Here is a 14,696-nt window from a genome sequence, read left to right on the forward strand (position 1 = left end):
AGTACGTTTGAACAACATTAATCAAGTCATCGAATGTACTGAGAATTTTCAGACAAACGTTTGAACGTTATTTCAGAATTCTATCAGCGTATAGCCAGCTTTTCTGTTGATGGCGCTGACATCAGAGGGGAATGAAGCCCATCAGGGCCCGTGTGTGGTCACAGGTTCTTTTAGGGATGTAATATAGATAAGTATGAACAAGAAATAGTACGGCTTGCTCTTATGATTCAATGGCATCCTCCTCTACCCCACCCTGTGCGAATTGTGCTGTCAGTTACAGTTGAAGGGGAGGGGGGCAATGTATGGTAACTTATTACCATGCATTGTGGTGAATTTTGTTTTTCTTTTTTTTCTTTTTCTTTTTTTTAAGTACATGCACTACTTTTGATGTAACTCCTGTAAATGGCCAGCCTATTCAAATGAAAGGGTTGGCCTGCGCAAAAACACATGTAACTAAGCTTTAAAGATCTAATTTGCTCTTTCTTTGTTGACTTCTTAACCGCTGCGTAATTGCTGCAATTTGACATCATTCCTGCCTTCATTCTCCAAACCTGTTTCCTCTGTCAGTGTGAGAATAGTGTCGGCTTTTTCACACTTGACATAAAAAAAAACGGGATCTTGCAGAGCGTAAAAGCCTTACTGACCACTGAGCAGGAGTCTGGGACAGTCGGGAACTCTGGGGCTTAGTGGTTCTAGCATTCATGTAGCCCAAGGATCTTCCAGTTCTCAAGCGCCACCTAATGGCCAAACAGCAATTCTCTACTCATAGGTCCATATGGGCCTGCACATGAAATAACGCGAGAGACAGGTCTGCAGAAAGTTAGTTTATTTCCATCTCCGTCCCTTTTTAACGATTTTGAACTGGCTGTTATTTTCAAGTCCACAAAACAATAAATAAAGTAAATCATACACATTATAATTATATACATCTGCTTACAAAATCAAATCAGTAACACAATATAGAGCATTATTCAGCAGGATGGCAGAAAGGCAGGCTCACTGCACAGAGAAACCACACTTGGTTCCAAGCGCATTAGAACGGGGTTATTCCTCTGTAGTAATTGGTTGTTGTAGTAGTCTCTGACTCTGATAGTTGTGAAAAATGTCACTGCTGACAAAAGATACAATAGACTGATCTTCCCTTTTTCGGACAAAAGGTAAAACATACAATGCAAATGACAATCTACCTACAATGACCGTCTGCCATTTTTATATTATAGGTTTCCTATTTACTGCAAGAATTTTTCATACTGCAACGATGCTCAAAATAAATATAAATACAACTTTAATTTGGGAACATGGTTTTGGGAATATCACAGACATAGGTTAAATGGTGTAGTGACCACAGGTATCCTGTGACATATTAGGACACCATGGGGGGAGATTTACTAAAATAGGAGCACTCAGAATCTGGTGCAGCAGTGCATGGTAGCCATTCAATTTCTAACTTCAGCTTGCTCCATTAAGCTTTGACAATAAAACCTGGAAGCCGATTGGTTTTTATTCAGAGCTGCACTCTCCAGTTTTAGTAAATCCCCCCCCAAATTTGCCATTTTGTTTAAAGAGTCCCTGTCACTGTCTGATATTGAGCAAACTAAAGGCAGGCATGCATTCTGTATTTTCTACATAACCCTGCCTGCTGTAGCAGTGTGACTCAGATCAGCAGATATATCTATGTAGCAATCCTACAGCAAAATTGACACTTCCAGAAGTGTCAGATAGAGAGCCACTTGCAGTGCCATGTTCCCTTTCTTCCCTACTTCATCACATTGTTTCAGCAGCAGGAGGAAACCGCTCATAAGACCAGCACTGAGAACCTTTGCATCTGACTGCAGACTTACTATGCAGAAGTTGTTAGCGCTGATCCTATGAGTGTTTCATTCATGCTGCAAAAACACAGCGATGACGTAGTTGTCGGGGCGGCTGTGCAGGCAGCTTTGTAGGCTCTGCATCCAATACTCTGTGCGCTGTCGATTTTGATGTAGTATTACCGCAAAGATATCTCTACTAATTGGAGTCACATCTCTGCAGCAGAATTTCTGTATGTACTATCAATACAGATTATTTGCCTGAGTTAGGTTGGTGATGAGGTCTCTGGTAAACAGTCTAAACAAGGATCCCCTCTTAAACAAAATTTCTACATAAATAATAACCTGCACCAAGTGGGCACCAGTTAACTTATCCCCAGGGGACCCATTGCCAATGATTACAACCCACTTTTCTTACATTGAACTGGTCATCAAGGACCATGCTGTCAGTGAGACCTGGATGACACAGGAGGCATGCCATACATGTACTGGTCTTTAGAAAGCAGGCTCCTCGCTGACCATTCTGACTTAAAGGATAAGTTCACCTTTTAGTAAAAATATAATAAATGCACTTTTGTTTGCAGGTAAAAAAATGTGCATTTATAGTTTTTGTCCGCAGGAGCCTGTAAAGCATTGCACCAGTGACCAGTAGATCAGGTCTCCTGCAGATTTGTCAGTATATCTGCTTGTCCGTACGGGATGTTCGAGCAAGCGGATATGCCGATAGGAAGAATGAATGAACTACCACGGCGCTCCACAGTGCTGTGGTAGTTCCTTGAGGACTACAAGCAGACAGCCGCTAAGGCTGCTGGGACTTGTAGTCTCTCATTCATAGAGGACTGTGAATGAGTGAAGCTGGCAAAGTCCTGCTCAGCCGCTTTTTTTTTTTTTTTAATTTGACAGATAGCAAGGGGGAAGAAGATCCCCTGCTAGCTTTCAAAGCAGGGAGCAGGGGTCAGTGTGATGGTAACATGTTACACCCCGAATATGAGTAGAACATGTAACATGTTATGAAAGGTGAATCTATCCTTTAAGAAGATAGAAAAAGGCAAGCTCCCACTCTTCTCAGTTTAATAGAGAGGTGGCTACCAGTTGTGTACAGGCTTCCTTCACCTGTTTACAATAAATAACCTGTCAGCATGAAAACACCTTTAGCCCAGGTTCACTCTGCTGCTGCAACATTGCATGACAATTGAAAACCACTTTTTTTTTTCTTTTTAATTGTGACCTTTCCAGTCAATGCAACTCTTAAAAAGGTTCCTGCACTACTTTGATGTGACTTGAGTGCCATCAAGTTGCAAGCACGTCGCACGACAACAGAGTCGCAGAAGTGTGAGACGAGCCTTAAAATCTAATCCCATTTTTGTTGTAAGGCAGGTAACAAAACAGTTTGTTTCCTGTCTTGTTTGGTTCTATATATAGAGGATCCACTACACCCGGTGATAAATATTCAGATCTTACGCATTACCAACATGTGATCATCCTATAGACAACAGCCATGCTTACGGTTTTTACGCCAGAAGCTACAGATTGTATTTGTTGTCTTTTATTCTACTGTGACTCCATTGTTCTGTCAGCTTAAGATAGCTCCTATCCAGGGGCGGACTGACCATTTGGAAACTCGGGCACTGCCCGAGGGCCCGGGGTCAGTAGGGGGCCCCATGAGATGCCCCTGGTACCTTTTTCATAGGCTTTTTTGAGTTTAGGCAAGGACACAGGGGCCCCCATGATCCCCTATTGCCCGGGGCCCCATGAGATGTCAGTCTGCCCCTATCTTAAGCTGCATGCTGTACAGGTTCCCAGAGTTTTGTCCACACCGTGATTTTCTGTGAACACGTTGCTGTCAATCACGAGAGCTGCTTGGAGACATTATGGGGTTGGCTTATTAAAGGCAAATAGACTGTGCACTTTGCAAGCACATTTGCTCCAGAACTTCGTCAAGAAGGTGAAATTTCACTTTGGAATATCCAATCACATGTAAGAAAAAAAAAAAAAAAAAATTATATATATATATATAAATTTGCTTGCACACGATTGGATGAGATCAGTCAGCAGAGCTTCCCCTCATTTACCAAGCTCTGGAACAAACGCCCTTTCAGAGTGTAACTGCACTGGCAAAGTGCACAATCTATTTGCCTTTAGTAAATCAACCCCTGTGTGTACTGTGCAGCCATTTCTCAAAAACATAGGTAGCAGGCCACACTGCTGGAAAGAGGATCTTCAGTCAACATAAGCCATTGCAGTGCCATTTTTTGTTTCAGGGAATGCAGGGGTATGTATAAATTCACATATATAATGCAGATATAAAATCACAGTCAAAAGGCGGTTACACTTTAAAGAAAATAAAAGGCTGCTTAAAAATCAGAATATACTTATAAAATTGGGAGTTTTTAAAATCAAACTCTAACCCATTAACACTTCAACATATGTTCCTGACAGTGGGGGGCACAGCAGATTTAGATCCATGGTCCTGAAGTGGTTAGGCCTGGTTTACAGTAGTGTGATTTGAGTCACACAGAATTGCATGACAAGGGAAATTGTTATCGATGCAGTGCAGCACCGGGGTCCTGTGCTACTTTGGTGCGATTCCAACATAATTCTGAATATGCAAACCACATCCAAGTTGCATCACATAATTGCACTGAAAGTCGGATCAAAATGTGATTGCAGCAGTGTGAACCTAGCCATAGAAATGTTGTGTCTAGGCATACCCTCTCTCTATTGCTAGCATTTCCAGCACATACCAAAGCAATGAAAGCTTGCACTGCATCTTGGGATCTCTATTTCCTGGTTTAGATCTACCCAGCAATGAAGTCCTGAGTGGAGCTGCACAGAAACGAGAATCCAAATATCCCAGTGTTAGACCGGCCATACATGGATTTAAAATAGACCGATTTTTCATCCGAAAATTGGACCGAAGAATAATTGGCCGATTTTCACTCTGTTAGTGGGCCAATGGCACTGGACGATTTTTATGGTTCCTCCCCTTTTCGGTGATCGGGCATGTTGGAAAATTTGTGAAAAACTACTGATTTTCGATTCAATGGTCAAATTGTACGATCATTTTTCCGAAACGAATATGCGCATGAGCCGTGACCTGGAAGGAACTGAAGTTTTGCCTGTTATATGGGGTGAACTTTATGACTCGGTCGGCCGATATTCGAAATCAATGATGGCACCATCGGATTACCGAGCGAATGACGTTTCTGATTTTCGGACGAAAAATCGTTCGGAATTCGTACCATGTATGGCCTGCATTACCTTTTGCAGGTATTGGCATAAGCAAGTTTCTTTAGTACTTAGCAAACCTTTTTATATTCCAGATTGATATTTTCCCTTAACGGACTAAAAAAAATAAATACAAAAATATGACCAGTGGTTCAGGTGGCCAGTTCCCATTTGTCCTCTGCTGGACATACAGTGTACAGTTTGGAGAAACCCAAATTTGTGTCGACAATACACTGACAGTTGTTCACATTACGATCACAATAAGCCGGTTCTCACACATTGAGGGCACAGGTGGTGTTACTGACCATGTTCTTCAAACAGAGAGGAATAACGGATCATAACAGAGGTAATTACAAAATGTCTTCCTTGATTTGATGTTCGTCACATCACTGAGACCCAATCTACATCTGTATATTAGACACCACTCTGAGATATCCAAGATGACGGTGATGGACATCCATAGATGAGGCATTTGTGAAATTTTGATAGAGACATCTCCAAAGTCGGAATTTGTTTTTTTTTGCAGCTTAGTGTCAAGGTCCACTACAATAGGCTGGAGTCACAAAAACCCTGTAGTTTGTTTCCATCAAAGAGTGATCATTCACCGCTTGATCATCTTCCAACTGCCAATGTTCATGAAGTTTTATGTAAACGTCCTTTTCTTTATCCCTTGTTCAGAAAAGCAGCATTAGGAGTGCACACTGGGTATTGGTGGTTCCAGCATTCACATTGATGGGTCTAGGTTGTTAACTTGGAATAGCTGGGGGGAGAGAATTTTCGTCGCAGGTATTTTAGGACATAAAGAGGAAGACAGCTGACCAGCGTGATGGCAGTCACTTTCCAGAGAAAGGACAGGGTTGTGATGAAGTAAACATCTGCAGTACACAAAAATAGGGTTAAATCAGATTACAGAAATCATTTTGTATTCAACCCAGGGGTGGACTGACCATTTGGAAACTCTAGAAGTCTAACATTTCCTAACAACACATTTTGGGGCAAGTTCCCCTTTCTCAAGCAACTTGAGGATGGCTTGAGAAAAGGGGAACTGGCCCTGAAACCACCTGTTTGTGAACTGGAAGTGTGAGGTATTCTCTCTCTTCATTGCTATGGAATTCAGCAATTTATACAGCAGTGTAAGCAGGTTCTGAGCAGAGGCGAACTGACCATTTGGAAACTCTTGCACTGCCCGAGGGCCCGGGGTCAGTAGGGGGCCCCATGAGATGCCCCTGGTACCTTTTTCATAGGTTTTTTTGAGTTTGGGCAAGGACACTGGGGCCCCATGATCCCCTATCCCCAGGGGCCCCATGAGTTGTCAGTCTGCCCCTGATTCAATCCACTTTTTTTTTTTTAAAGATGACGGATAGGGCAAATCTCCGGTGCTTCCTGAAAGGCAGGATGCTTCACTGGCCAGTAGGAGTGTGTGCTCTCTTCCCACACATTCCTATTGGTGACTGTGGCAGCCCTTTATATTTGTCGGACAATACAAATGTGAGGGGGGAAATCCGCACATATCACAGCTTTTCTGATCAGAATGGTCCATCATTCGTTGTAAGTAGAAGGGAGCAGTAAAAGCTGCTGTGGATATGTGGAGGAACCACTAGGTCCCTGCACTTTATTTACCAGCAGTTTTTTGTTTTTTTTAAATGGCTACGTAATTTTAATTTTTGTTTACGTTAAAGTGGTTGTAAAGGCCCCTTTCAAATTGCACAGGCTGGGATCAGTCCACTGATCCCCTGCTGATCGGAGGAAAGTGGACGGTTGACTGGTCTGTGTCTGCTCAGTTTATGCAAGGCAGACCTGGACAGAGCCTGTTCTGCTCTATGGGTGGCCAAGTGTAAACTGACTATGTTGTCTGTTTACACCCAACTGGCATCTGGTCCGCCTAGATGGAAGGGGATGGGTCCTCTTCCGTTTCTTTTTAGCCGACCTGATCAGATTGGAAGTAGGTGGGTGTAAATTGACATGGTCCATAGAGATGCATGGACCATCTGATCAGATCCGCCTGAAAAACTGACAGGCAGACCTGACTGGATCTCCAGTGTAAAAGGGAACTTACATATACCCAGTGAGTTAACTGGCCTCAGGTGATAAACAGAGATAAAACAAATCCTCCTACATAAATTTACCTGTTTATCTGCAACCATTTCTCCTTTACATCCTTCTAAAGCACGCATTTTACACAGCATTCCTTCAGTCCAGATGGCAGGGGGTGGGGATTTGTTCTCACACACTGCACAGCATAGAGCAGGGAGCTGAGTGTAATCTGAGACCTGAGTGGCGGGAATGGGAGCCATCCCCCTCCACACTGTCTAATAGGGAAATGTACACAGCTGACGCTGTCAATTGCCATCTCCTGGGATTGCTTGGTGTTGGCAGACTGGCAGAAGTAACTCATGCAGATAGCAGAGGAATGGCAGAGTAGACAGAATTCATACTAGGTGCTTTTGATCAAGACAAGTACACATTATAGAGGGATATGCTTTGTTCATTTTTCTTTTCAGAGGTTTACAACAAAGTCATTTAAATTTTTATTAAAGTTAATAAACGAACATGTTATAATATTTTGTCAGTGCACTAAATCCCACAATCCAGAATCTCCTCTGGCCACTTAAGTTGCAGCATTTGGCAGCTGAATGACTGTGCTGGGATTTAGTGTCAACTGGCAGGAAGCTTTGCATACACACTGATCACGGGATTCATGGTGGCTTCAGAAGGACACGGAAGTTGATTTGAAGATGAAAGCCAGTTCTTTGCGTGTACTTCAGTAATATTATTAGCTTGGGCTATTCTTAAACCGACCAGATACAATATATGAGATATGTGGAGGCTTTTCATTTTTCCGGAAATGCAATGCTTTGAATGGAAAAGGAAAAATACTTACCTACAGGAAGAACATCAACCCCTTCGACCGTCTGGAGCCCAATAACCCCATAAGCAATAAAAACAATTGAATACTATCCAAATTTTTAGGACAAGCTTTTGGGGTGTAACCCCCTCTCTTCAAGGTCCAAGCAGTATTAGTACCTTGAAGAAGGGAACACCCTGAAAATTTGGATGCTAGTGCAAATAAAGTATCATGGACAGTACTCCAAGGACACCAAAACCGCTACAACCACCTCACCCATAAGCGGTAATACCATTACAGAGTTTATCCTGGTAAAAACGGCTTCTGTATTTGCAGTGTGCCTAATTTCAAAGAGGAGTGTGCCGAGGTGTGTGTGTGTTAGACACGATCTTTTCCCTCAGCTTTTAAAGGGAAGAGCGGGGCAAGCTGGCTCATGTCACAGGATATGGGGGTCATGGGAGGTCAGCACAGACATCTTGTGGGTTTAGATAGAGCAAGCGGTGTGGAGTGATACTAGACGATGACTGACAGATTGTAGACCGCACAAAACAACACTTTGTTATCTTGGTGATTTATATCCACCAGGGGGAAAAGAGAAAACAGATTTGTTTCTTTCCCTCTGACCAAGATCGTTAATTCAAAAGAAAAATATACTGACCATGCTATGTCTGGTATTTTAAAGTACTATAAAATATGAAACAAAAAAAGTATAACTTATGTAACGAGAGATGTAAAAATGCTGCAACCAATAACAACCATGCAAAACACCTCCTTAGCTTCAGTAGGCAGTCATCTAGTTGCTGCGCTTTGTTATGGTTGCTCAAGCTGGGGAAGCCAAACTACCGCAGTCACCAGGGAGAAAGGTGCTGGCTGCCAAAAGGTGCTTATCCAAAAACGATGAATGTGTATAAAAAAAAAAAAAATTTAAAAAAGCACCATACTACCATTCCAACCTAGTGTAGACTTGAAAACAGCCTCAGCCCATGAGTCACCGTCAAAGCCAGGCCCCCTGACATGTTTTGCTCCGCCCACCAGAGCTTAATCATAGGGCCCATGATTAAGTTTCGGTCATTGGACGAAGCAAGTCAGGGGCCAAGTCTTTGGCAGAGAATCATGGGCTGAGGCCGTTTTAAAGTCTACAATGGGCTGGCTGTGCGGGAGTTGCTTTTTTCATTTTATCGCTGCTCTTTGCCTTGATTACTGAGGAAACTCATGCCTGGGTAGCCAGTGATAACAAAAAGTTGATCTAAAGCAAAACTGCAGTGGTCACAGTGCCATTTCAAATAAGTGAAGTGTCTTACTCCCCCCTCCTCATACATATAATGCTTGGCAACAGGGCGGCATACACAGAGGGCATTATGGGACAACAGATTCCAAAATAAGCATTGTATAAATGTAGATATTCTTGGGTTTGCTGAGATTTCTATGTTTCTCACCTATGAACTCGTGTAAGAACACAAGGGAAGCGATGTAACAGGACAGACTGAGGAGCTCTGCCACGATCATCAACCAGTGCCACGTCTGAATGGTCAGTGCTACCATTAGTAGTTCAGTCAGGATCAGGGACGTGAAGGAAATGGCCACGATGTGGACAAACTCCGACTCGAACAGCAGCAAAGCACCATACATGATTATACTCCCTGGGGAGAGACAAAGAGTTACTGAAACAGTTTGAGCAACAACGCTGTCTGTATAATCTAGTCGTGCTGCAGGGTACAGTCTATTATTGTAGAAGCCACTATGACCAGTCATTTCTGCCAGCATGGTTGCATTTCCAGTGATGGTCACTCTTGTTCCTTGTTCAGGGGCAATGCCAACTGGCTGTCTCTGCAGTTGAACATCATCATCTTGGAGAACTTTGTTAACTTGATCCGAGTGACAAAATATGGAGTCACATTTCAAGAACAGCACCTGGGGATCCATGTGCAAGACAACTTCTTTGCCATGGCATTGCAGGGGGCTGGGGGTGGAGACAAAATACTGCAGGGAAATAGCTGACGGAGCTGTCAGATGGTTCAGCCCACCACTGTGCAATCTAATAAAACAATTTACAGGTGGTGTGAGTCTGAAATTATTGAGCATGTCAAGGGTTAGTTCACCTTTGCAGGAAAAAATTAAGAGGTTAACTAATACCCTAGACCAGGGGTCTCCAGGCGTTTTAAATAAAGGGCCAGTGTACTGTGGTGAGTGGGAAAAAAATTACATAGCCCCTGTGGTCAGTAGGAAGAGGAACTGTACCCAATATTAGTGATAGAAATAATGTCCTATAGTTGGTGTCAGTGGGAGGAATATTGCTCCTTTATTGAGGTCAGTTGGAGAAATATTTTCCCATCATTTGTGTCAGTGCGAGGAATAATGCGTCATTGTTGGTGTCAATGGAAGAAATATGGTCCTATTGCTGGTGTTAGTGGAAGGAAAAGTGCCCCATTGTTGATGTCTGTAGGAGGAATAGTGCCCCATCATTGGTATCAGTGGGAGGAATAGTGTCCCATCATTGGAATCAGTGGGAGGAATAGAGCCCCATGGTTGGTGTCAGTGGGAGAAGTAGTGCCTCATCATTGGTATCAGTGGAAGAAATTGTGCCCCATCATTGGTATCAGTGGAAGAAATAGTGCCCCATCATTGGTGTCAGTGGGAGAAGTAGTGCCTCATCATTGGTATCAGTGGAAGAAATTGTGCCCCATCATTGGTATCAGTGGAAGAAATAGTGCCCCGTCATTGGTGTCAGTGGGAGGAATAGTGTCCCATCATTGGAGTCAGTGGGAGAAGTAGTGCCTCATCATTGGTATCGGTGGAAGAAATTGTGCCCCATCATTGGTATCAGTGGAAGAAATAGTGCCCCGTCATTGGTGTCAGTGGGAGGAATAGTGTCCCATCATTGGAGTCAGTGGGAGAAGTAGTGCCTCATCATTGGTATCGGTGGAAGAAATTGTGCCCCATGAAGGAAATAACGATTCAATGTTTATCAGTGGGGGGGGAATAGCTCTTCATATCTGTGGGAGGAATCCTCAAGGGCCAGGTAAAAGCATGCAAAGGGCCACTGCCCTGGTCCCTCCCCAGTCCCCCACGCCCAGTTTGTGCACTTCAGTGGGTAGTACAGTTTTACTGTCCACGCAGCCAGCAGTCCTAGGGTTTGAAAAACATGCTGCTCATCCTCTTCTTTATCTAGGGACACCAGAGCAGATCAGAACGGTTCTAATTGGTCAGCGCAGTTACATGCTAGCCCTAACCAACCAGAACCCCCAAGAAAGACCAGGGAGAACAGAACGGTTTTCAAACCCCAGGCTGCATGGACTGTGAAACAGTATCACCAATGGAGGTAAGTGAGTGGGGACCAGGGGAGGGTGTAGGATATTAGTTCATCTTTTATATTTTTTTCTGAAAATGGTAACTGTTCACTTTAAATAATAATATCAGTTATACTGGTCATAGTAAATATCGTTCAAGTCATAGATGTGTGCATGTATGTATGTATGTATGTATGTATATATATACACACACATATACACACACACACATCTATATATCTATCTATATACATACACACACACATATATACACATATATTCATATACAAATATATACACATATACATACACACACACACACACATATATATACATATATATATATATATATACACATATATATATATATATATATATACACACACACACACATACATACATATATACACACACACCGGCACATGCCATGCGCACGATTATGGATAGAATACATCTTTTAAATCTCAGCACAGTGAGGACTTAACTTTCAGATTATTATAGAAAGCGCTGTATAGCAGATACAATACTAATGATCTACATTACTTTTAATAATTCAGGTCTTGTCAAGTAATAGATTCTGCTAGACCCCGAGGAGAGAGAATGTACGTACCTTGGTAAATGCTGATCAGAACCCATATGAGGAAAGTCTTATACGACAACGGCCGTCCCTGGAACAAACAGAAGAGGAACCGTCAGGAAGGTATGATATCTCCATATCCATGTTTAAAAATATTCAGCTGCATCCTTTTTTGGTAATTATAACTGAACTCCAGGCACCAAATTTCATTTTACTTTCTTTTTTTTTCAATTTTTATTTAGTAAGCAAGAATGCACATGTCATTTGTATAGCCGCAGGATTTGGCCGGAGAAAATGGCATAAGTGCATAAAGCAAATGACCTGGAAGACGGCTTAACAGTTGGCCATAAAAACATAGACTCTGTCATCTGGCTAAATAATGAAGCTCCAGTGAGGGAGTAACTTGTGTTGAAAGCCGTAACTAGAATAGCACGGTCCATTAAAATGGTCAGACCAATAAACCTGTTGTGTTGGGTTGCACGCCTCCTTCCTCTGAGAATTTTAAAGTGGTTGTAAACCTCAGACTTAAAATATGAACAAAGCATATCCTTCTATAGTGTGTACTTGTCTCAGTTGAGAGCGCTAAGTGTCATTTCTGTCTGCTGCTTCATTCAAAGGTTAAAGAAAATATTTAGTTACCTGTGGCAGCCAGACAGGTTACCGAAGGCAGATTGGTTGCTATAGGTTACTACACTTTATATAAAGACGCGCCTGTTTGTGCACAGCTTCTGGATATATCAGGAGATCAGCAAATGTCTGCACACTGCAAATGTTGGAAAGATCCTCATGAATGAAGCACTTACCTTTAGTAGATCTTTGTACAGCTCAGGATACAACATAGCCACCTCAGACTTGACATCTTTATCGAGAACCAGAGAGAAGACAGGAAACATGGTGTAGATAGTGGAATACCTGAGGTGATAGAAGTTCTCTTAGATCACATATTCTTGTTCAGTTGTACTTAGACATGTGCAGAACAAAAACATTTATTTTGTTTCGGATCGATTCATTAGGTTATTTTGTTCAGTCGAATCCTTTTTTTTGTTTCATTTATTAGTTTTCGACGGGATTCAAAGTTTTCCAATGGATTTGAATCGAATATATCTATCGATCCAAATTCATTGTGAGGAATAGCTGGTTCTATTCTATTCAAAATTCAGATTTCGGAAGATGGTTATATTCTATTTTATGCTATTCTTTTCTATTAGATTCCTTTATTTTCTATTCTATCCCATTTTTATGTTCTATTCTATTTATATTCCTTTCTTTTCTAATTCTGTTCTATTCTTTTTCTATTCTTGTCTATTTTATTTTTCCAATCTATTCTGTTTCAGTTTATTCTTTTCCATTCTATTCGAATTGATTTTTTTTCTATTATTTTCAATTCTATTATAATCTGTTTTATTCTGTTTTTCGAACTTCAAATTTCTAAAGATAGCTACTGTATATTCTAACACTAATACACACACAGACTTGGAGGGAAATTAGCAATAGTCAGCAATATGTTTATATTTCAAATTTGTTTTCAACTTCAGTTTTGTTTTTTTAATTCAATTCGATTTGAATTTAATTTCATTATTTTGAATTGGTTTAGATTTGTTACTATTGTAATTCAGAGATTCAGATACATCTGAATTTTCCGAGTGAAGAAAATGTCCAAATTTTGATTCTAAACTAAACGAACCGCACATTATTATTATTATTATTATTAAGTGTTCTTGCATGGCAAGGCCACTTCCTCTTATCTCACATATATATTCTTATTATTATAGCCACCCTAACTCCTCCCTCAGATTTTACACTACATAGACAGTAATATACCGAAACGTGCGGATTGTTCCCGATTGGTGTGCTATTACTTTGTGGAACGTTTGGCCGAATGGTTCACGAAATATCGGCATTTTTGTGGTGAAATTGGTCCCATAGGAATGAATGGCGGAATGTTCAAAACTAGAGTGGGGAGCTGACAAAAGCTAGAGTGTGAGCTGAAAAATCAGGACATGATTTCTAAACTGCCATCACTCCCTCATTTTCAAGCCCACCTACACAAATCTTATATCAAAAGGTTCAGCTATCCCTGCTGCCATGAAAAATGTCCACGGCTAAGCCATAGTCCTGATAGTTTTCACAATATGACCATTTGTTTGCAACTCACGCCAACCATTGACCTTTTTACAGTTACTCCAGCCACTCCACCCAGTTACTCTGCCCACTCTAGTTGTAGACTACTGGTGGAGGCAAGAACACTTCAATTTCCCCACAAATTGTAGCTTTTCTAGTATTATTATTATTATAATTATAATACAGGGTTTATATAGTGTAAGCTCCAAGGATCAGGGCCCCCCTAACCCTCTTGTATTGAACTGTATTGTTGCTGTATTGTCTCCCGTTATATTGTAAAGTGCTGAGCAAACTGTTGGCGCCATAAATCCTGTATAATAATAATATATAGCGCCAACAGTTTGCTCAGCTCTTTACAAAATGAAGGCAGACATTACAGTTACAATACAATTTGGTACAAGTGGAAACAGAGGGCCTGGCTCGTTAGCACTTACAATCTCTAGTTATATTAAATTGTCTGATGACCTAGGAACATCTTATATGTTCAGGTAAACGCATGTAGCGGCATGATGCTTACAGCAGTGGCACACTCTGACCTAGAGAAAGCAATCAGGAATGAGCTTTCATTGATCTGTTTTGAACTGCTGTATTCTGGTTACCATGGGTTTCTGTACACCAACACTATGCTTCCCCTCCTCTTCCAGTTCACTCGTACATGTTATGTCATCCAACATTGGCAAGAGTTGGAGTTCATTTTACACAGATCTGCTGTCTGTATAATTTTGATTAAGCAAAAGCAGACCAGCTTTATTGGATACAAATGGTATTTCAAGCTGTCCGGTTTGATCAGCCAGCTGCACAATGGAATAATTACTTTCAAAACTATTTTA

At 41.5% G+C, this 14,696-nt stretch overlaps 1 protein-coding gene across 1 annotated transcript in view; it reads right to left on the bottom strand.

The window, feature by feature from the left end:
• Positions 1 to 811: 811 nt before the first annotated feature.
• The window catches only part of ATP9A (ATPase phospholipid transporting 9A), a 101,007-nt gene continuing 87,122 nt past the window's right edge, over positions 812 to 14,696 (bottom strand). The window contains exons 25-28 of the mRNA XM_089664234.1: positions 12,549 to 12,657; positions 11,779 to 11,836; positions 9,318 to 9,521; positions 812 to 5,911 (exon numbers count right to left, since the gene is read on the bottom strand). Coding sequence (XP_089520360.1) covers positions 5,775 to 5,911; positions 9,318 to 9,521; positions 11,779 to 11,836; positions 12,549 to 12,657 — 508 coding nt within the window. The 3' untranslated portion in view covers positions 812 to 5,774. The remainder of the gene's footprint in view (positions 5,912 to 9,317; positions 9,522 to 11,778; positions 11,837 to 12,548; positions 12,658 to 14,696) is intronic.

The sequence above is a fragment of the Staurois parvus genome, unplaced genomic scaffold, assembly GCF_062004578.1.
Source record: "Staurois parvus isolate SC_StPar_1 unplaced genomic scaffold, SC_StPar_1.0 ptg001862l, whole genome shotgun sequence".
Taxonomy (NCBI): Eukaryota; Metazoa; Chordata; class Amphibia; order Anura; family Ranidae; genus Staurois; species Staurois parvus.